Source organism: Nycticebus coucang, chromosome 11 (assembly GCF_027406575.1).
Source record: "Nycticebus coucang isolate mNycCou1 chromosome 11, mNycCou1.pri, whole genome shotgun sequence".
Lineage (NCBI taxonomy): Eukaryota > Metazoa > Chordata > Mammalia > Primates > Lorisidae > Nycticebus > Nycticebus coucang.
The window spans coordinates 121,339,821-121,363,107 of NC_069790.1; the positions used below are offsets into that span (position 1 = coordinate 121,339,821).

A 23,287-nucleotide genomic window follows, 5' to 3' on the forward strand; every position below is an offset into this window, starting at 1 on the left:
AAATGTAAAACCTCAACTATGAAACCTCTAGAAGAAGACATGAAAAAATCTTTATGGTCTTCAGGTAGGCAAAGATTCCTTATGTGATACAAAAGGACTAAACTATAACATAAATTAATAAACTGGATTTCATCAAAATTACTAATTTTGCTTTAAAACACAGCAAAATGAAAAATGAAGCTACAGATTAGGAGAAAATATTCATTTTCTGAGAAAAGACTTTTATTCAGAATATATGACTCAGTAAAAAGAATCCAGTAATAAACATATTAGGCAAAAGACTTGAATAGGTACTTCACAAATGAAGATACTCAAATGAACAATAGGTATATGAAAAGATGTTTAACACCATTAGTTACTGGGAAAATTCAAATGAATCCACAACCTGCCATATGAGAACAGCTTAAGTTAGAAAGATAGTCAGTATGAAGTGTAAGTGAGGATGGGCAGGCAGCAACTAGCTGGGAGAAGTGCTAAGTTGGTACAAATGCTTTGGAAAACAGTTTGGTAAGTTTCTCATAAAGTTATATACTGAACATGTATGTGGCCCAGCAATCCTATTCCTATGTATTTACCCAAAATGAGTAACTATCTGGCCATAAGAACATATGCAAAATGCTCAAAACCTCTTTATTCTTAGTAGTTAAATACTGAAAACAACCCACAGATCAATCCAACAAGTGATCAAATGAATTCCGGCACGTCCACACAATGGAATACTATTCTGCAGTAAAAAAAAAAAAACTGTTTATAGATGGAACGCCATGGATGAATCTCAGAAACATTACACTATTGACAGAACAATTTTATATTGTATGATTCAATTTACGTGAAATTTTAGAATAAGGAAAACTAATTTGTAAGGATGGAAAGATAAATGGATGTGAGGAATTAAAAAGGGCACAAAGAAACTTTTTGGGATTCATGGAACTGTTTTGTACTTTGATTGGCATGGAGATTACATCAGTGAATAAATTTGTCCCAGTCCAACTCTTCACTTATTTTTAATCTTTTTTTTGAAACAGGGTCTCCTTGCTCCAGTGATCCTCTTGCCTCAGCTTCCCACCTCAGATGTGTGCCATCATGCCCAGCTAATTTTATTTATTTTTTTTGTATAGATGGAATTTTGCTATGATGCTCCAACTCCTGGCCTCAAACAATCATCACTATAGGCATGAATAAGCCACCGAACCAGGCCCCAACAACTTGATTTAAGAAAAGAAGACAAAGTATGAAAAAACCGAAGATAAAACATTTACATTTTTTTTTTTTCCGGCCGGGGCTAGGTTTGAACCTGCCACCTCTGGCATATGGGACCGGCGCCCTACTCCTTGAGCCACAGGCGCTGCCCAAAACATTTACATTTTTAACTAAGCAGTGTGGGATGGTGATTACTAGCTATGTGACATTATGCAGTTTTCCTGAGTCTGTTTCCTCATCTATAAATTAGAGATAATAGTAACTACATTATAATGGTGGTTGTGAGGATTAAATGAAAATGTATGTACAACATCTAGTAAGTAATAAGAGCTTACTAAATTTCATTATAGTAGTGCTACTATTAGCAACTGCTCTTAGGCAGAAATTAGCTTAGGAGAAAAAAGTATTTTCATAATTGTATCTAATAAGTTAATCTGAAATTAAAAATGATGATATATAGTAACTACTTCAGCTAAAGCCTCAAAACATGATAAAAATATCAACAAATATAACAATAAACACACATCCCTAAAACAGGAAATTACTGTTTCAGTTATCCATTGCTGCATTATAAACCATCCCAAAGTTTAGTGACTGAAACTATTTCTCTTGCTCATGTTTGTTTCTACAGCCAAGGCTGAGCTCAGCCAGGTCCTCTGTGGTTCTCACTTGTAGTCCTAAGGTCTTGCAAATTACCTGAGGCTCCCAGGAACTCAAGAGCAGCAGTTACCTACTTCTGAAGGTTTAAATCCTGAAACCCGCCTGTCATCACCATTCTGTTAGGTCCAAGATAGTTACAGGACAAAGGCAGGAGTTCTGTGAGGGTACTTCATTGGAAACCAACAAGTAGATGTCAATAAAAGACTGGTTTGCAAAAAGCAGAAAAGACTACAGAATCATCTGGGTTATAAATGGATTGAAACATGAATACATCACCATTGTTAAAAGGGCAGGAATAACGAACTGTATAAAGGTCTCTTTAACAATGTGTTCCTAACACGATATACATTACTAATTATACACTTAACAATTATATATACTCATTTTAGTAAAAAAAAAAGTGTAGTTTCATCAATGGTAGGATTGGTGGTTGTTGCTTTTTTGAGCAGGGTAATATGTGTGTGTATATATTTATGTAATATGTATCAGAATCAGATATATATGTATATAATTATATGTATACATAATATATATCTAAGTGTTTTGAAAAAGCATACTTAGCCCAGAATTTTCATCTTAACAGGGGGTACATGAGGAGTTCCTATGTATTTTGACAAAGTCTTTATGTGATTCTAATATGAATATCCATCCCCACATCTCTAACATTTAATCAGATGAGAGCATGCAAGACCCTTCACACAAATTTTAATTATTCGAATGAAATACTGTCAGAATTTACAAAACATTTTCACATGAATTCTCTCATTTATCCTATGAATTAATCAGGGTTGACATCATCTCACACCCTTCCCTCAATTTTAAAAATAGATGCTGGAAGAGGAAAAAAAGGAGAGAAATTAAGGTGCAATTATTATGACAAGGACAAAGCAGAGTAAGTAAAACTGGTATATAAAATTATTAATCATTCGAATACTTAACTGAGTACCTACTTATAGCCAATTATAGCTGCCAGATATATTCCATTGAGGAAAATAAGAAATAAGTTTAATTATATAACATGAAGGACTTAAATGAATTTTATTATTATTTTTTGGCCGGGGCTAGGTTTGAACCCGCCACCTCCAGCATATGGGACCGGCGCCCTACTCCTTGAGCCACAGGCGCCACCCACAAATGAATTTTATTAACTGCCAGCGTCATTAAAGTAAAAAAAGCGCTACTCCGGAAGGCCACGGAACTGTTTCCCTGAAGATTTTTAATATAGTAAGACCTGACAAATTGCAAAATATTAAATGTTTGGCAACAATGAATACTTTATTTTCCAAGATTTGTGGTCTAAACTGGGAAAAAGGCTGGGGGTGGAGGTGAAGGTAAAAAAGAGAGGAAAAGATAAATTCTCAAATTACAACACAACCCCTTCAGCATACCACGTGACCATAATACTGTATGAAAGAGCATCAAACTTAATATTGAGCAAAACTAGTAACTAACAAAGTATGAGGAAAATGAGATAAAGTAAAGCATATTTATCAGTCAGCACAAAGAGTTAAAAATACTCAGCCTGGCTGGGTGTGATGGCTTAAGCCTATAGTCCTAGCCCTCTAGGAGGCTGAGGGGGGTGAATTGCCTGAGCTCACAGGTGCAAGACCCCATTTCTAAAAATAGCCAGGCATTGTGGCAGGCACCTATAATTCCAGCTACTTGAGAGGCTGAAGTAAGAGAATCACTTGAGCCCAAGAGTTTGAGGTTGCTGTGAGCTGTAACTCCATGGCACTCTACCAAAGGTGACATAGTGAGACTTTGTCTCAAAAAAAAAAAAAAAAAAATAATAGAAAAACTGAGGCAAGAGGATGGCTTAAGCCCAAGAGTTTGAGGTTGCTGTGAATTATGTTAGCACTCTATACACACACATACACATAAAATACCCAGACTGTTTCTTCCTATGGTATACTTATACCATGGAAAACTGTTCAGCCACTAAAAAAGATGATGACTATACATCTTTTGTATTAACCTAGATGGGAGCTGAAACATTTTTTTAATAAAGCATCACAAGAATGGAGAAGCAAGAATCCAATGTCCTGGCTCAGTGCCCGTAACACAGTGGTTACGGCGCCAGCCATAACCAGGCTGCTGGGTTCAAATGAGGCCTGGGCCAGCTAAACAACGACAACTGCAATAAAAAATAGCTGGGCATTGTGGTGGGCGCCTGTAGTCCCAGCTACTTAGGAGGCTGAGGCAAGAGAATCACTTAAGACCAAGAGTTTGAGGTTGCTGTGAGCTGTGATGCCACCACACCCAGGGCCATAGCTTGAGACTCTGTCTCAAAAAAGAAAAAAAAAAAATCGTCCTCAGTTCTGGTATGCGGACAATTGATTCTAGTTCATGGTGGGGGGGGCGGAAGAATGGGGAATTGGAAAGAGAGGGGGAGTGAAGGGGTCACAGTGTGTGACGTACCTCTTGGGGGCAGGACACAATTATAAGAGGGACTTTGTCTGACAAGGCTCGGCATCTGTGGTTCAAGGGGCTAAGGCACCAGCCACATACACCTGAGCTGGCAGGTTCGAATCCAGCCCGGGCCCTCCAAACAACGATGATAGCTGCAACCAAAAAATAGCCGGGCATTGTGGCGGGCGCCTATAGTCCCAGCTACTTGGGAGGCGGAGGCAGGAGAATCTCTTGAGCTCAGGAGTTGGAAGTTGCTGTGAGCTGTGATGCCACAGCACTCTACCCAGGGCAACAGCTTGAGGTTCTGTCTCAAAAAAAAAAAAAAAGAAAAAGACTGTTTCTTCCAAAGCTCTTCATTTACCTGCACTGCTTCACTACTGGCTACACAATACAATGGCCAGCAGCTATAGTTGAACAATGAGCCCTGAAATGTGGTTAGTCCTAACTGGGATGTGTCATAGTTTAAAATATACAGAAGATTTCTAAGATTCAATATGAACAAAAAAAAGTAAAAATGTCAACAATACTCATTACCATGTTGAAATGATATTTTCATCTTACCTGTTTCTTTTTATATGTGTAATGTGGCTACTGAAATAATCTATAATTACATGTGGACAATGATGCTTTACCATATATAGTTTAAGGGAACAGGAGCATCCTATTTGTATAAATTTAGCTCTGGAAAGTCTTCTCTAGAGTTTTAGAAAAATTGAAGTTAGGCTCATTTTATGTAATGCCTAATATTTCTAAGATACTGCTCAGCAACAAACATGGTTAGATCAAGAAAGCAATTTATTATTATATGTGTGTAAAACACAGTCACACAATTTTGTAGCAGTTATGCAGAACAAAAAGTTCTAGAGATGGTGCCCAACTCCCCCTCCCACTAAGCAGGAATCACAGAAACATCCTTGTAGTTAGACAGGAGTCCCCAGCACCATGCCTAGCTGAGTGGGCTATGTGAGTGTATGTGGCCACCCAGGACCTAAACCTCCTTTATCTCTGGGGCAACAACCCTGAAATGTGAGGCTATGTTGGGTCACACCTTTGGATGATGTAAGGACCCCAGAGCAGCCTGTCCCCAGGACCATGAAAGCTGTGCAGGTTGTTGCTAGGGCCTCAGTGGTCAGAAAGCAGGGCAAGTTGTACATCTGGCAGGTGAGGAAATGACCATGGCACAAACCCTAACCCTGGTCCTGTTCTACCGTTCTTTTTAGTCAAAGGTAACATCACCTACTCTGGTACTCATGCTAGAAATCTGAAGGTTGTCCTTAATAGCACCCACACCTCTAATTAAATCTCAAATGTGTGTCCTCCTTATTTTGCCTATGCTACACCCTATACTAACCTGTCCATGATACTCAGCTGTTTTCATCTCCACTCCTTACCAGACCCATTCACTTCACAGAGCAATAGAAGGAATCTTCTTGAGGACCTAAGGCAGGACCAGCAAACAATAGACAGGGACCAAATGTAGCCCACAGCCTGTTTTGTTTCTGGACAGCCTATGAGCTAAAAAAACATTTTTTTCACCTTTAAGTGGTTGGTGGGGAAAAATCTATAGTATTTCACAACACATGAAAATCATAAGAAATTCAAGTGTTATATCCATAAATACTTTTATTGGCACACAGCCACACACATTGGTCCCAGGTATTTACTATCTTGCCTCTTACAGAAAAAGCTGGCCAGTCTCTATTATAGATCATCTTATTTGTTGCTTAAACCCCTTCAGAGACTTTCCATGTTTCTTGAAACAAGTCGGAAACTTTTTTTTTAATTGAGATAGAGTCTCATTTTGTCACACTCTGTAGACTTCTGTGGCATCACAGCTCACAGCAACCTCAAACTCTTTGGCTCAAGCGAATCTCTCGCCTCAGCTTCCCTAGTAGCTGGGACTACAGACATCCACAACACCTGGCTATTTTTCTTTTTCTTTGTTTTTTGAGACAGAATGTCACCATGTTGCTCTTGGTAGAGTGCCGTAGCATCACAGCTCACAGCAACCTCAAACTCTTGGGCTTAAGCGATTCTCTTGCCTCAGCCTCCTGAGTAGCTGGGGGACTACAGGTGCCTGCCACAACACACGGCTATTTTTTGTTTGCAGTTGTCATTGCTGTTTAGTAGGCCTGGCTTGAACCCGCCAGCTTTGGTGTATATGGCTGGTGCCCTACTCACTGAGCTACGAGTGCCGAGCTTATTTTTCTATTCTTTCTTTCTTTTTTTTTTGTTTAGTAGGCCAGGGCCGGGTTTGAACCCACCAGCCCCGCAGCATGTGGCCAGCGCCCTAACTACTGAGTTATGGGCTCTGAGCCAAATCTGAAACTTTTAACAGGGCTAACAAAGCCGTTTTTGATAGACAGCTGGGAAACAGGTAAGTCCTAACTTTCTCCCCATTCCTATCTTATCTCCTCCTCATTCACTAGTAGAGCCAGGCTGCCTTTTCCTCAGAGACAACTCTCTAACCCAGGGGTCCTCAAACTGCAGCCCGCGGGCCACATGAGGTGGTGTGATTGTATTTGTTCCCGTTTTGTTTTTTTACTTCAAAATAAGATGTGCAGTGTGCATAGGAATTTGTTCATAGTTTTTTTTTTTTTAAACTATAGTCTGGCCCTCCAATGGTCTGAAGGACAATGAATTGGCCCCCTGTTTAAAAAGTTTGAGGATGCCTGCGTCTAACTCCTGTCTCCAACCTACCATCAAGTTAGCTCTCCATTATTTTTGTCAAGCATTTATCCCAAGTGTATTTAAATAGCAATCTATGCTTGAGTTCCAAATCCTGGCTTTGTCTCTTAATAACCAACCACGGGCAAGTCACTTAACGTTTCTTGGTTTTCTTATCTGCAAAATAGGGATAATAAACTGTACCTACCACAATAGCGTAAAGGCTATTAAGAGTTAATACAGGTACATTATTTAACACGGTGCCCGTATCAGTAAATGTTTTAAAAACACAATTGCCAGCATTAGTAACTTTCCTATGGCTCATTCACTAGGTTGAAGTAAAGCTCCCTCAGGGCAAAGATCCCGACTGGCCTAGCCTTTGTGATTGGTACAAAGTAGACTTAATTAATTCAAACGTTTAATGAATATCCATTTGGGTAACCTGTGACACTTAAAAACTCACAAACTATCTTCTTCAACCAGTAGTTTCAGTGCCCAATAACCTTCCGGATAACTGATAAAAACTCTAAACTCCCCCATCCAGAAAAATATGCACACAATTTCAGGGAAAGCTCATGAACTCCCAAGCCAAGAGACTACTCTGGGTTGTCAATGTTTCAACGCCAGAACTGAAGAGAATGCTTTACCCTTTTGGTGATGAATCCAGCTAAGCTGATTCACAATGAAAACAGCTAAAATCCCTAGAAATATAGTTCAGATCCCTCGATCCGTATGTATACAGGTGATTTTTTTTCTGAAATGTAAACACAAAACTTTTTTTTTCCCCTGAGACAAGTGTCTCTGCAGCCCCCAGGTCAAGTGCCATGGTGTCACCATTAATCACTGTAGCATCAAACTCCTGGGCTCATACAATCTTCCTGCCTCAGTCTTGCAAGTAGTTGGGAGTATAGGTGCCCACCACAATGCCCAGCTAATTTTCCTCTTTTTAGTAGAGATGGGGTTCTTGTTCTTACTCAGGCTGGTCTCCAATTCCTGAGCTCAAGGATCCTCCGGATGGCCTCCCAGAGTGCCGGATGACAGGCACGAGCCACTGCCCTGTCTTGGCAGCTTGAATTTTTGTTGTCTTCCTTTCTCTCCTCCAGGAGCAACCTTAGTGATGCTCTGGCCCAAAATCTTTGCCTAGCTTTCCCAATACCAAGCATTCCTTCTTCCTGCTTTACACAGGGCCATAGGAGCCAGGTCAGAAATTCCCTTTATCACACTCAAGGAATCTCCCAGCAGAAGAATCGGTAATTCCTTGTTTTCATTCACACTTTGGAGGTTAGCCACCAGGGCTGAAGTGTTACCATTTATGTTTTTATTCAGCCACTCATACAAAATATGAACAACCAAGATTTAAAATGTTCTTTTTAAAACAAATTTTAGATCTTTTTTTTTTTTTTTGAGACAGAGTCTCACTTTGTTGCACTCGGTAGAGTGCCTTGGTCTCGTAGCTCACAGCAACCTCCAACTCTTGGGCTCAAGTGATTCTCTTGCCTCCGCCTCCCACGTAGCTAGGACTACAGGTGCCCGCCACAACAACTAGCTGTTTTCAGAGACAAGTCTGGCTCTGGCTCAGGCTGGTCTCAAACCTGTGAGCTCAGGTAATCCACCCACCTCAGCCTCCCAGAGTGTTAGGATTACAGGCGTGAGCCAGTGCACCCAGCCCTATTAATTTAGATCCAGCAAGATGCATAAGACACACAAGTCTCAGAAAAGCGTTTTCATCTAACAAAACTTTATTAACTATATAAGAGCCAATACTTGCAGCTCCTATTCACAAATTATATTCTATACCATCATGCAGTCAACATTTGACTCAATCTTGTAAAAGGCAGGATTATATACCTTGTTAAAATATCAATTTGTTTCAAAAATTCCGAGTCATCTTCCTGCTAACAGTACAACACAAAGAGAAATGGGGGAGGGGACATGACTCAATGATATTATAGTTAAGAAACAAACTAAGCAAGCAGGAGACTTATGAGTTAATTTTATCAGTATCCTCAGATTGCCCTGCTCTAAATTTGCTCTTGGAGCAAAATGGAAAGGCTTCTACCACTTCCTGCTGTAAACTAATACCACATCTATATAAAATTCCAATCCTATAAGGAATTTTTTTTTTCAGAAGCTCTATATACATTTAAGAAAATTAAAATACTATAACAGTAGTCCAGGACCTCTATATTTGAGATAATAAATCATATTTCTAAATCAATCAAGCATTTATGTTTATAGTACTCAGCAGTTTGCATTCTGACAGTAGTCCGACTTCAATGTAAAGATTTCACTTGATGCTTCATAATAAACTAGAACTAAGAATAAAGGTTCTTTCAAGTATGATCACTAAGGAATTCAAATGCTTTTACTTGCACAATCATTTCCAAGTTCAGTTCTGATTTATTTAACAATCCAGCCATGGACACTAAACTAAAAAGCAGTGTTGATTCTCATTGCTAAGTTGCTGTTTTTACTTATGTTCCCCTCCACACTTTCATCCTGATACATGTATTTAAAAACTACATTATTAGTATATTGCATCCTCATGTCCTACCAGCCTTTGCAATTTTTACTACTCCTAGGAGCCTCACCATCACCAGGTCCAAATATAATGTATTCTATTAGTCCATTGTTTTGTGCTGCTGTAAAGGAAATACCTGAAGCTGAGTAATTCATAAAGAAAAGAGGTTTACTTGGCTCATGGTCCTGCAGACTGTACAAGGAGTGTGGCGCCAGCAACTGCTTCTGGTGAGAGCTTCAGGGAACTTCCAATCAAGGCAGAAAGTGAAAGGGGAGCAGATGTGTCACCTGATGATAGCAGGACCAAGAGACGGAGGAGGTGATGCCAGGCTCCTTTAGACAATCAGCTCTTGTGTGAACCAACCAAGTGAGATCTCACTCAACTCTACCAAACTCCACATTCAACCTTGGGGATCAAACTCCAGCATGAGATTTGGAGAGGCCAACCATTTGAACCATATTACACAAAATACACTACAAGGCCAAGAGGTCAAGTCATAGGCATACAGATAACGTAATTTTCACAATCCTTTTGTAACTCACTGCTTATTACTCAGAATGAACAATTACTCCTAAAGTTACTACAAGGCCCTGCATAATACAGCTCCTGGCTACCTTTCCAACTTCATTTCCTACTTCCACCTTCATTATGTTCTGGCCATCCCAAGGCGCCCTTCCGTTCTCTCTACCACGCCAAAGTTCTTCCCTGCCTCAGCAGGGCCTCTCCTAGGAGGCTCCTCTGAGATTGTAGGAACCAAATCCCTGTACCTGTGAACAGTGTCTAGGATGCAGCCACTCTTAATCCAATTTTGCACAACAGTGAGCGTCAATATCCTAGCATACTACAGTTCAATATTTCAGAAGGGAGGTCTGTGGACCCCTGAACCTTTTCAGGGAGCTCATTAGGTCAAAATTATTTTCACGACAGTATTAAGACATAATGTGCTTTTTCCATTTAGTTCCCATTTGTACCAAAGGCCCAAAAGCAATGGTAGGTAAAATGGCTAGCATTGCACCCTTTAGCACCAATCACAATAGGAGTTACATACTGGGCGGTAAGCTACTGTACATTCTTCATTGCCAGGCATCCCATGGGGAGGCTGTTTTTACTTAACAATGTCCTTGAGAAAGTGATAAAAATTATTTTATTAAATCTTGTTCCATGGATAGTCTTTTTAATGTTGTTTATGATAAATGGGATATACACATAAAACACCTCTACTACATATTGAAGTATGATTCATGGTTGTCTCCAAGAATGGCACTTGTACAATAAGCCACTTCTGTGGAATGCCTTTTTTACTTATCAGAATGATGACAAATTATCATTATCTCAAGTGTGGGTATTCTTGGAAATTAAAGAAACAAAACTGTCAATTCAAGTAAAAACTGGTAGCATGTTGTCAAAAAAAATTCAAATTCAAGGTAAACTAGAATTTTGGAAAACTTGTACCACACTCACAATAAGCTTACCATTGTCCCAATACTTAAAATTTTCTGAGATTGGCGGTGATATTAGCAAAAGCAACTTTTAAAATATTTGTATTAAAATGTCAACATGTGGAAGATGTGATAATAGTGAATATTTTCCAAATGACCAGTGTATGCTATTACAAAATCAAGCATCGGTGAAGATCTAGTCAAAGTGCAAAACAGACTGAAGAAGTTTAATGAAACAGAGTTCATCCATAAGATTTCAGATTGCATACTACAAGTAACCTTTAAGAAAGGATCAATTATGGAGCTTTGGTAATTATCAAATAATACCCCTGAGTAACCTGAAAATGCTATTAAAATATTCCTCCCTTTTCTAAGCCAAGGCTGGATTTTCAACATATATTTCATTAAAATAACACATCACAACAGAATGAACTCAAAAGCAGATGTGAGAATCCAGCTGCTTTTATAAAAACACTTGCAAAAAGGTAAAATACTCTTATCAAAATCCCAGTTGCTTTTTGGGCAGAAATTGGCAATCCAGCCCTAAAACTTCTATGGAAATGCAAGGGACTCAGAATAGCCAAAACAATCTTGAAGAAGAATAAAATTAGAGGACCCACTATTTCGAAATTGACTACAAAATTACAGTAATCAAGAAGGTGGTACTGGCATAAGGACAGACATATAGATTAATGGACTAGGAGAGTCCTGAAACAAACATTTAAAATTATGGTCACTCAATTTTCAACCAGGGAGGAAATCCAATGACGAATGTCTTTTAACAAAGGAGGCTGAGACAACTTGATTTCTTCATGCATAACAATGAAGTTGCACCCTTCCCTCCTATTACATACAAATATTAACTACATAGACCATGAGAGCTAAAAGTATAAAATGTCTAGAAGAAAACATAGTAGTAATCTACATGACCTTGGATTAGGCAACGGTTTCCTGATACCAAAAGCACAAGTAACAACAACAACAACAAGATATATTGGCTTTCAAAATGAAAAATTTTTGCTTCAGGGGTCACCACCAAAAGAAAAGATGGAAGAAATTATTTACGAACAATAAATGGTACCACTTCACACCCACGAGGATGGCTGAAACCAAAAAGATAAGACAACAAGAAGTGCTGGTAAAGATGCCACGAAATTTACTGTTACACTGGGAATATAAAATGGTAGAGCTGCTCGGGAAAACAGTTTGACAGTTCTACTCCTAGGAATATACCCAAGAGAAATAAAGACATACATATACACAAAAGCTTGTACAGGAACGTTCAGGAACAGTTATTATTTATAATATAAATTATATATAATATAAATAACAATCCACATACCCACTTGACAAAAGCATAGGAAAAAATGTGGTATACTCATATAATGGAGTATCAGCAATTAATAGGAACAAAGTATTGATACATGATACAACATGAATGAAACTTGAAAACTTTACACTAAATGAAAGATGCCAGTCACAAAAGACCACATATAATGATCGCATTTATATGATACGTCCAGAATAAATTAATTCATTGAAACAGAAAGAAGATTAGTGGTTGCCAGCGCCTGTGGGGAAGGGAGGATGGGCAATGAGTTAATGAATACAGTATTTCTTTTTGGGGTGATGAAGGTAAGCATAACACATCGACACCAAGACAACATTTGGCCCTGGAAAATAAAAATTACAAATTTGAGTTCTGATTACCCTCTTGTACAGAACAATGAATGAGACTGAATAACAGTAATTTCAAGCTTCAGTACAAAGTGGCCACTATAGGACTACCCCCACTCACAATCACACAACATCTGAATGTTATTAAGCACCTGAATATACAATTTCACATACTGGAAGATATTACACAGGCCAAATAATGTTTTTACCTTTTAATTTTTCAATGAAATGTGTCAAAAAAAGACATAGTGATTTAAAAATAGATTGTCAGAATACAATTTGATTGTATTCCACTGGGAACAACAAAATATTCAATGACATCTGATGTTATGAAGTATCCAAACACTACCTAAGATATTTTGAAGTAACAATGTGAATACAATTGCTGAACTACCTATTACCAAAGCACAATGCTGTATTTTCTGTTAAGAGTTTTCACATGGTTCTGATCTCATCCCTTCTGTTAACCACATATGAGAGACTTACATACATATGACAAACATTTTTTGATTATGGTCTAATGGCAAACTAGATTACTAAAGCTCTCAGCATTAAGATTTGAACTAATGAGGTACTAAAGATAGTTTACTTCACCCACTACAACTTTAATCTATACTGTCACAGGGCACTCTGTTGTATTGGAAACAATGAAATGCAAGGAAGCTGGTACATTTGGCAACCACCAAGACAATTAATACAAAGCACTCCCTGAAAGCCAGACTGAGTTATAGGTGACGTGTCCTTAAAAGCTTTAACACTGCAAATAACAGGAAAAGTACTTGGGGTGGGGGAGAAGGGTTTGTACAAATTACCTGAGAATTATTTTTTCCTTCTTGGCAGTTCTCTCAGTTTTAATAAAAAAAAAAAAAAAATAGAAAGTTTGCAAGCAATCATAAATAACATTTTGTAGGTTTATGGCAAATTTTAAAAGGAAAACTTTTAAAATAAAGTTTGTGACATGACAAAGTCCCCATAATAAGCATTCTACTAGTCAAACTAACATAAGATATTTTAGATGTGAAACCTTTTGCTTGCTTCAATAGGACAAAACTACTTAACATCACAAAATAGCACAAACTGGAAACATATGTACTCAAATTTCTCTAGTATGATAGCATTTACAAACAAACATGTCAGTAACCCTTGAGTCTGAATACTGAATGATTTGCAGCAAAGTGGCTAGTACCCAGAATCTTGGTGTCAACAAACTAACCTCTACCCCCTAAAAAACATCCCACAAACTACAGTATCCTGGATCATAATAATGGTGTGCAACTTTAAAATTAAATGCAAGATTGGGAGCAACTTAATCACTCCAAAATCCTTTAGAATCTGTAGTTACTCTGCATTCCACCAGAGACTGAGTTAGCACAGTATTTAATAAACAGCAGTTTAAATGTCTGGGAAAGGAAGGCTAAAGGGTGGGTTGTTGTCACATCTCACAATCCAGGAGGACACTGGTTAGAGGATAAAACAGAATGGACTTCAACTGGACATAAGGAATTTTTTTAGTGAAACAGTGACTTGCTCAGTCAAGACTAGAACCAACATTACAAAATTTTAAAGGGATAAGGAAATCAGATCTTCAGGTCATTCTCCTGGGATGAAATCAGGAACTCTCATTGTAACTTAATTATTCAGAGACTATAATCTTCAATTAGTGGGCACTAGGTGCTTGATCAGCTAGGGCTCGCTGAAGAGCCAGGATATACCATGGTCCACTCTCACAAGTGCAAAGAAGGAAATAAAACAGAAGGAAGCAAGAGCACGGTGATGCAGGCTGCCAATAAAAGACTGGATCCCGGTTCCATATTGACATCTAGAAAGCGGACAGTTACTGACTGTAATAGACTCAAGTTGGTGCATGGTTACTTTACACTGCAGCTGTTAAGACTGTCACCTATCTAACCCCTCTGATTCGGCACCACATCACACAAGAGCAACCCCTATCACTCTTGGCAATCCTTAACTAAGTAAGTCTCCGACAGCCCTTGATCTTTCCTTCACGACTTCCCCCCAGGACTTAACAGAGATGGTAAAAGGATGAGTAAGCATACTGTAGCTGACTTGGTCAAAGAGCACAGACCCTGGCACCGAAGCAGAACAGCGAGCGCGGGCGTGCATCCCACGAGCGGCAGTTGCAAGCTTTCCCAGGTAGTCACTGCTGCTGCTTCCGCAATCGCCGGAGACTCCAAACCCTTCCTTTTTACCTCATTCCCCTACACTGTGATCAAATACACATTTCACACCTACTTAAAAACACCACGAAAAGATGAACTAATTTCTCCAGGCTTCCGATTGTCAAAAGGCAATAAAGCCTCACCGTGAAGTATGGTTAAGTTCAATCATTCTGCTTTCTCAAAGGACTTAGAAAAAAATCCGTTTTCTGACACTCTGTCCACCTCCCACCCCACCCCAATTCAGCAATAAGGCCAACAACAGTTTCAAATGTATGTCAACCTTTTGGGAGGAAAAGAAGAAAACAAAAAGACACTTGAATTACTTCAATAGCCTGGTTCCAAGTACCTGACCTTATTTTTCCCCGAAGAAAATAGGACACCAAGAGATCAGAAATGTCTTTTTCTCTCTCTTCCTATTTTGGCCGCCAGCAGTATCCAGAGGGTCTCCAAAAAGGTCTCCTTGGGTGGGGGTGGGGGGCTTTCCTAGGTTTCTTAGACAGGGAACTTGCCCTGAGTAGCTAAACGTCCCTTAAGTTCCTAGTTTTCTTTACAAGGTTGAACTTCACCACAGATGGAAAGAACCCAAGGTGCTATTTCCTTTGTTAAAACCCCATGGACTTTATTCAATTGGGGGGCGGGGTGAGGGAAGACCGTGGCCGTGACCACAAGACCTTGCAGCGAAAAGGTCTGAGAGGGACAGGTGTCACTCCTTCCTCGTGGGAGTGCCTCGCAGCACAGTCCTGGCAGAGCGGCAAATTCTTCCCATCACCGCCTTCCTCGCCCCAGACACACCTGGGACTCCTCGGCACTCGGTGGCCCCCGCGTCCCCCGCGTCCGGCGTCTTCCGCGCCCACAGTCTCCTTCACGCCCACCCACAGCCGCCACCTGTCTGTCCCGGCCCAGGGCAGGGACCCGGCACCGCCACCACCCCGACCGCCGCCACCTCTGCTCAAAATGGTGGTTACGAAACGTGCGGCCCCCGCCCTCCCAGCCTCCCGCCACATGGCCGCGCCGGCTCCAAACTTCACAGGCCTGGCCGCCACCAGGCGCCCAGGCGAGGCCCTGGCCCGTGGGCACTAGGAGGCCGCGCGGCTGCCGGCCACTCACCCACAGACCGGTAGCCCAGGATCGCGATCTTCCGGGACTTGGACTGCGGCATCTTGGCGGCCTCCTCAGCCCCGGCTCAACCACATCAATCGCGGCGGCGGCGGCGGCTCCTGCTGTTGCGATCCGCGGCAGCCGCGCCTGGGGAGAGCGGCATACAGAGAGGGGCGGCGGCGGGCGCGGCTGCCTCTCGCTCGCTCGCGCGCTCTCAACCGCCCGGAACCGACCGCGCGACGGCGCCCTTCCCCCCACAACACGCCCACGTGACCGCCCCGCCGCGGCTGCCCCCCGGCGCACGTCAGCGCCGCCCCTCTCCCCGCCCCGGCCCGCCGCCTCCGACCCCCAAAGTGTGCTGGGGGATGCGTTAGGGCGACGTTTTACTTTAAAGGGAAAAAAGGGGACGCCGAGATGCCCCCGAAAAAGTCACGGCTGAAACTCGCTGCGTCATGACCCTCCCACCTTCTTCCGCCGCTTTTTAATTACGCCACTTCTCCCGGAATACTGATTGGACAGCTCCCGCCCATTAGTGCGATGACGCAGCGGAAACTCCGTTTCCCATTGGATTTCACCAAAAGGCAGGGTGGAGGGGGGAGCTGTTCGCGCGGGAGCTAAAAATACACACCCGGCGGCTATCTAGCAGTTGGGCGCTGGGGACGTTTGAACTTCCAATGAGTGGGGGGCGGGCGGGATAGGCGGAGCGAGAGAAGATGCATCCCCTGTGATTGTCAGAGCGGGGCGCTGGGCGGGGCAAGTAGGTTCGATGATTGGCGGGACGCTGAGCGGTTGGCGGGCTAGCGCCCGCAGAGCTCCTAAAAAACGCGGGGCGTGTGGCTGTGGTGGCCTGGAGGTGGCTTTGCTGGCCTCGCCCGTGTAGGTTTTCTCGTTACCCTTTTGCTGTGTTAGCGTTAGTAAGTTTGGATTTGAGGATGTAGGTGGTGACTAGACGTCATCTGCAGCTGAAGAATGGAATCTGGGTTAAAGCAGAATGTTAGGAATTTCATTAAGAACACCGCGAGCCTCGTCGGTTCTGGTGTCAGCCCGTGACGTGCGGGCTCGGCGCACCCCACAGGAAGCAGCGCCCGTGCGGCAGCAGGCCTGTAAGAGCCCGCTTGTCTTTCGAACACGTGTGATTGAATCAGGCAGGCAGCATGAAGCAGCCGTCCCCAGGGTTGGGCACCCCAAATGGGAGGCCACCCCCAGTCTGGGATTAATTTTCCCAAGGGTGCCAGCAGAGGAATTGCACATTGGAGTGCAGGAAGGGAAGCCTCCTGGGAGGCCTTGTCGTGAAGGTAAGGTTGGAAGTTAGGCCAGAGAAAGTGCAGATGCTACTGAGAGACTGGCGAGGGAGACTTGTCCATCCTGGTAGAAATTCTTGAGCTTGGTGCTTGCTAATTAAGCAGAAACCTTACTACTATGAGTCTGCCCCTGCTATTCCGGGGCTGGTTGGCAATGTGCACCTGCAGGGACCCCACTTGCGCATGCGGGTCCTTTGCCTTTTTCCAGTAAGCATTAGAGGGGAACGACCCCTGGGAAGCCGAGGCAGGCCTGGGCTTCCTGGGTATGAAGATTTAGAAGTGATGTTCTGTAGCTATGCCTTGCTGAATGGGGACTCTGAGCCAAGGGCAGACTCCTTTTCCTAGGACAAGGGGGATGTGCGTTTGAATCCTCAGGGGTCTACAGATTGAATAGAAGTTCTATGTTTTATTTTAAGGAAATGTTACATTCTACTTTATAATTTGTTTAAATATTTTTATTTATTTATTTATTTTTGAGACAGAGTCTTACTTTGTTGCCCTTGGTAGAGTGCTGTGGCATCACAGCTCACAGCAACCTCCAACTCTTGGGCTTAAGTGATTCTCTTGCCTTAGCCTCCCGAGTAGCTGGGAATACAGGCACCTGCCACAACGCTGGGCTATTTTTTGTTGCAATTCTCATTGCTGTTTTAGCTAGCCGGGGCCAGGTTCGAACCCACCACCCTTGGTATATGGGGCCGGTGCCCTACCTGCATTCTTCAGAAAATATAGCATGTTAATCTTGTGGATTTGGATACCACCTACATGTTGTGTACTGGGATCCACTGTAAAATATATTTATTTAATTTATTTTTTTGAGACAGTGTCTCACTTTGTCACTCTGGGGAACAGTGCTGTGGCGTCATAACTCACAGCAACCTCAAACCCCTTGGGCTCAAGGGATCCTCTGGCTTCAACCTCTCAAGTAGTGGGTTATATAGGTGCCTGCCACAATGCTCAGCTAGTTTTTTCTATTTTTAGTTGAGACAGGGTTTTGCTCTTGCTCAGGCTGGTCTAGAGCTCCTGACCTGAAGCAGTCCATCTGCCTTAGCCTCCCAGAGGTAAAATATCTTTCTTACTGTGGGTTGCCTGAAAAAGTTTGAAAGCACTGCCCTAGCCTGAGAATGTTAGTAATCCAGATTGAGTAGCACATTTGTAAAGGACAAAGTCATTCAAAAAAATTTCTAGTTGTTAAGTTACCTTAAAGCCTTTACAGTCAGACCCAAGAGCTGGAAAGATACCTTTATATATGAGTGGGGATGATTTGTTTGGTTTAAGAAATGACTGAGATTACCTAAAATACTAGGAACTAATTTTATGAATTTACGTACAAATACCTGACTGCAATGAAACAGGGACAGTATTCTGGTTGAAGGAAATGAACTTGCTTTTGTATCCATAGTAGCTCTTGTGATTGGAATAAATGTTTACTAACCTTACTTTTTAGCAGTTGCCACGAGGCAGCTTGTCCTCCGAAGATTGTTTAATTTCCAGAAAAATACAAAACTTTTTTTTTCTACTACTGAGTTAAAGTAACAGTAAAAACTACTGCAGGGCTTGTTTTTATCAAAAAGACATTTGTGGCCTTGGCACCTGTGGCTCAAGCTGCTAAGGCGCCAGCCACATACACCTGAGCTGGTGGGTTTGCATCCAGCCGGGGCCTGCCAAACAGAAAATAGCCAGGGGTTATGGTGAGCTTCTGGAGGCAGGAGAATCACTTGAGCCCAGGAGTTGAAGGTTGCTGTGAGCTGTGATGCCACTGCACTCTACCCAGGGCAACAGCTTGAGGCTCTGTCTCAAAAAAAAAAAGACATTTGTGAAATTATTTTACACGGGAAAGGGTGACCCCAGTGCACATAGACATTAAGGAGTGGTGGTGGTGTTTGTTTTTTAAATATTTGATGAGGGAAGACTGGAGCAAAGAACCAGATTCATGTTAATCTTAGCACAAGCCAAATCAGACTGCTGTGTATCTCACATAGGTATTATTGAAAATCAAAGAATGCAGATTTGGGGCAACATGCTGAAGTTATGCTAGTATGTGGTCATCTCGTTGGGAGTCAAAAGTGCAGATCCTCTGAGGGGATAAGTCTGGTCTGAAGTCTGAGGTATGGAGTGCTCCTACAAGAGGGACCGTGGAGCGAGCAGCTCTAATCCATGAAGGGGGCTGTATGTGAGAGAGTCGTCTCAGCTGCAAATTCTGAAGACAGGATTAGGGCCATTTGGTAGTTTAAACTGTTCTTAACTCCTGTGGGTTGAACTGTGTCTCCCCCACCTCCAAAAGCATACATTGAAAGTATATATATCTCTGAGAATGTGACCTCAGTTGGAAATAGAGCTACTGCAGATGTAATTAGTTAAGATAAGACCACACTGGAGTAGGATGGGCCCTAATCCAGTATGACTGGTGTCCTTATAAGAAGGAAAGAGACTCAGACATAAAAGATGGTTATTGTAAAGACCAACACAGGGATTGGGTTGAAGCTGCCCTAAGCAAGGGAACTCCTAGGGGTACCCAGAGCTGGAAGAGGTGAGGAAGGATTCTCTCCTAGAGCCTTAAGAGGAAGCATGGCCTACTAAAACCTTGACCTTAGACTTCTGGCTTCTATAGCTGTGAGAGAATAAATGTCCGTTGTTTTAAGTCACTAGGTTTGTGATGCTTTGTTACAGCAGCTGTAGGAAGCTGATACATCAACTATCCTCATGAATAAATGAGGATAAATACATAAATGAATAAAATTTCATTAAAAATTTGAATCTGGGCTGGGTGTGGTGGCTCACACCTGTAATCTTAGCTCTGTGTGAGGCTGAGGTGGGTGGATTGTGTGAGATCAGGAGTTTGATATCAGCCTGAGTAAGAGCAAGACCCCATCTCTACTGAAAATAGAATTAGGCTACTTGAGAGGCTGAGGCAGGAGGATCACTTGAGCCCAGGAGTTAGAGATTGCTTTGAGCCAGGCTGAAGCCAGGCCACTCTTACCTGGGCAATAGAAGGAGACTCAGTCTCAAAAAAAAAAAAAAAAAAAAAAGTTGGAATCTGGCTTTTGCTGGGCTGCGAATGAAGTTGGCCTCCTCCCACACCTGAGCCAGAATGTTCCCAGTAGGAGTTTCACCAGCCGAAGGCTGCTGTGCCCAGCAGAGCAGTCCTCCTGAGGTTCGGGTTCCATGGCCAGGCCAGATGGCTAGAGCAGGACGTATGGGATCTGTACCTAAGAACCTGTGCAAAGATACCTAGAGGGTGCTCAGGGAGAGTAGGAGGTGTTCCTTGCAATAAAGTAGGCGAGTGCTTGTGCCAGTATAGTTTGGATTACATGTATTCCTCAAATATGGCTTAGATGTGGAATTCAGTCACAGTGTTCAATCGGCCTCTGAGGGACATGCATATTATTCTATGTGAAATATTTGTCTCAGTGTTGGATTTTATCCAGCAGGTTGGGGTCCAGGAAATTCTACAGGTGTGCAGGAAGAGAAATTAGAACTTTTTTTGAGACAGTCTCACTGTGTTGCCCTAGTGCCGTCATGTCACAGCTCACAGCAACCTCAAACTCTTGGGCTTAAGCGATTCTCTTGCCTCAGCCTCCCAAGTAGCTGGGACCACAGGTGCCCACCACAATGCCCAGCTATTTTTTTTGTTGCAGTCGTCATTGTTGTTTAGCTGGCCCAGGCTGGGTTTGAAGCCACCAGCCTCAGTATATGTGGCTGATGCCATAACCACTGTGCTACGGGTGCTGAGCCTAGAACTATTATTTTTTTAAATAAAAAATTGTAACTATGTCTTTAGTAACTACACCTTTGCCATACTTGCTAATGATATAGTAAGTATTCCTTATTTATATATATATATATATATTTTTTTTTTTTTTTTGGTAGAGACAGTCTGACTGTACCGCCCTGGGGTAGAGTGCCATGGCGTCACACGGCTCACAGCAACCTCTAACTCTTGGGCTTACGCGATTCTCTTGCCTCAGCCTCCTGAGCAGCTGGGACTACAGGCGCCCGCCACAACGCCCGGCTATTTTTTTGGTTGCAGTTTGGCCGGGGCTGGGTTTGAACCCACCACCCTCGGCATATAGGGCCGGCGCCCCTCTCACTGAGCCACAGGCGCTGCCCAATAGCAAGATGTCAAAAACCAAGCATCTAAAACATAAAGACCTTACAGATTTTTCTGTCACCTTTGGGGGGGGGGATTTTAAACATATATCAGTTTGTACAACGAGCCCCCAGATCCATCACCTTCAGCATTTTTGAGTCACTGGTCTCATCTTCATCTATACCTTACCTGCTTCTCTACCCATCCACGGATTGTCTTGAAATTCTAAACATTATACATTTTGTTCATAAATGTTTCAGTATTTTCTGAAAGATGACTTAATGCCACCAGGTATAACATATAACATGGAATTTTTATATAGGAAACAAGCAAAACCAATTGAGGAATCTGCACTATCCAGACTATTCAAATTTCTCCTGATGTTTCATAGCTTTCTTTTTATACTATGTTAAAGTCAGGACCCAAATACCAAACATATCTTGCAATTGTTTTCTATTTCTCTTAAGTTTCTCTGTTATTTTTTTTTAATTAATTAATTAATTTTTTTTTTTTTTTTTGTAGAGACAGAGTCTTACTTTATGGCCCTTGGTAGAGTGCCGTGGCCTCACACAGCTCACAGCAACCTCCAACTCCTGGGCTTAAGCGATTCTCTTGCCTCAGCCTCCCGAGCAGCTGGGACTACAGGCGCCCGCCACAACGCCCAGCTATTTTTTGGTTGCAGTTCAGCCGGGGCTGGGTTTGAACCCACCACCCTCGGTATATGGGGCCGGCGCCTTACCGACTGAGCCAATTTGAGACAGAATCTCACTCTATGGCGTCATAGGTCACAGCAATCTCAAACTCTTCTGTTTGAGCAATCCTTTTGCCTTAGCCTTCCAAGTAGCTGGGACTTCTGGTGCCCACCATAATACCTGGCTAGTTTTTCTATTTTCAGTAGAGACAGGGTCTTGCTCTTGCTCAGGCTGGTCTCTGAACTCCTGAGCTTAAGCAATCCACCTGCTGTAGCCTCCCCAGAGGGCTAGGGTTATAGCTGTGAGCTACTATGCTTGGCTTTCTATTTTAATTTTTAATAAACATTTTTTAGAACACTTTGAGGTATGCAGAAAAAATCATGAAGATAGTACAGAGTTCCTACAGCCCTATTATTAACATGTTACATTAGTGTGGTACATTTGTTACACTTAATTAACTAATATTGACTATTATTAGCTAAAATTCATACATTATTCACATTTCCTCAGTTTTCCTCTACTGTCCTTTTTCAGCTCTAGGGTCCCATCCAGAATATCATGTTAGATTTAGTGCTTGTGTTCTTTAGGCTCCTCTTGGCTTCAGATGACTTTGACAGTTTTGATGAATATAGTCAGATGTTTTGAACAATGTTCCTCAATTGAGATTTGTTTGATGTTGTTCTCAGATTTAGCCTGGGAATATGAGTTTTTGGAGGGAGACAGAGTAACGTACATTTTCATTACACCACCTCAAAGGTACCTGAGGTCAACATGACTTATTGCAATTGATGTTACCTTGATCACATGGATGAGGTAGTGTTTTGTCAGGTTTCTCCCCTGTAAAGTTACTCCCCCACCCCTTTTTCCACTCTCTTTCGGAGGAAGTCACTATGCATAGCCCTCGCTTAAGGAGCAGGGAGTTACACTACCCCATTTCCCTTCTGCCTGAAGAATTTCCATTAGCATTTTTTGCAGTCTCCTGGAAACATTTTCTCATTTTACTTATCTGAAAATGTCTTTATTTCATTTAACTTCTTACTTTGAATACTATAGATTAATATGTAGTTTCAGAAATAGTACAGAAAGGTTCTCCGTACCATTTCCCTAATGGAAATATCTTACATAAATATAATGCAATTTCAAAACCAAGACTGAAGTTGGTACAATTCACAGATCTTATTCAGATTTTACCGATTTTACATACATTCATGGTATGTATATGAAGGTGTATTTCTATTCAATTTTATTACACACGTAGACTTGTGCAACCAAAAGTACAATTAAGATGCAGAGCTATTACATCACAAAGTCTTCCCTGTGCTACCCTCTTAGCCCTCTTCTTTTTAGAAAGATATT

General features: G+C 41.9%; 2 protein-coding genes across 2 annotated transcripts in view; one reads left to right on the forward strand and one right to left on the reverse strand.

The window, feature by feature from the left end:
- RHEB (Ras homolog, mTORC1 binding) overlaps window positions 1–16,343 on the reverse strand; it is a 51,435-nt gene extending 35,092 nt beyond the window's left edge. The window contains exon 1 of the mRNA XM_053609132.1: window positions 15,861–16,343. Coding sequence (XP_053465107.1) covers window positions 15,861–15,912 — 52 coding nt within the window. The 5' untranslated portion in view covers window positions 15,913–16,343. The remainder of the gene's footprint in view (window positions 1–15,860) is intronic.
- Window positions 16,344–16,842: 499 nt separating this feature from the next.
- LOC128598422 (uncharacterized) overlaps window positions 16,843–23,287 on the forward strand; it is a 34,066-nt gene continuing 27,621 nt past the window's right edge. The window contains exons 1-2 of the mRNA XM_053608752.1: window positions 16,843–17,025; window positions 17,258–17,359. Coding sequence (XP_053464727.1) covers window positions 16,843–17,025; window positions 17,258–17,359 — 285 coding nt within the window. The remainder of the gene's footprint in view (window positions 17,026–17,257; window positions 17,360–23,287) is intronic.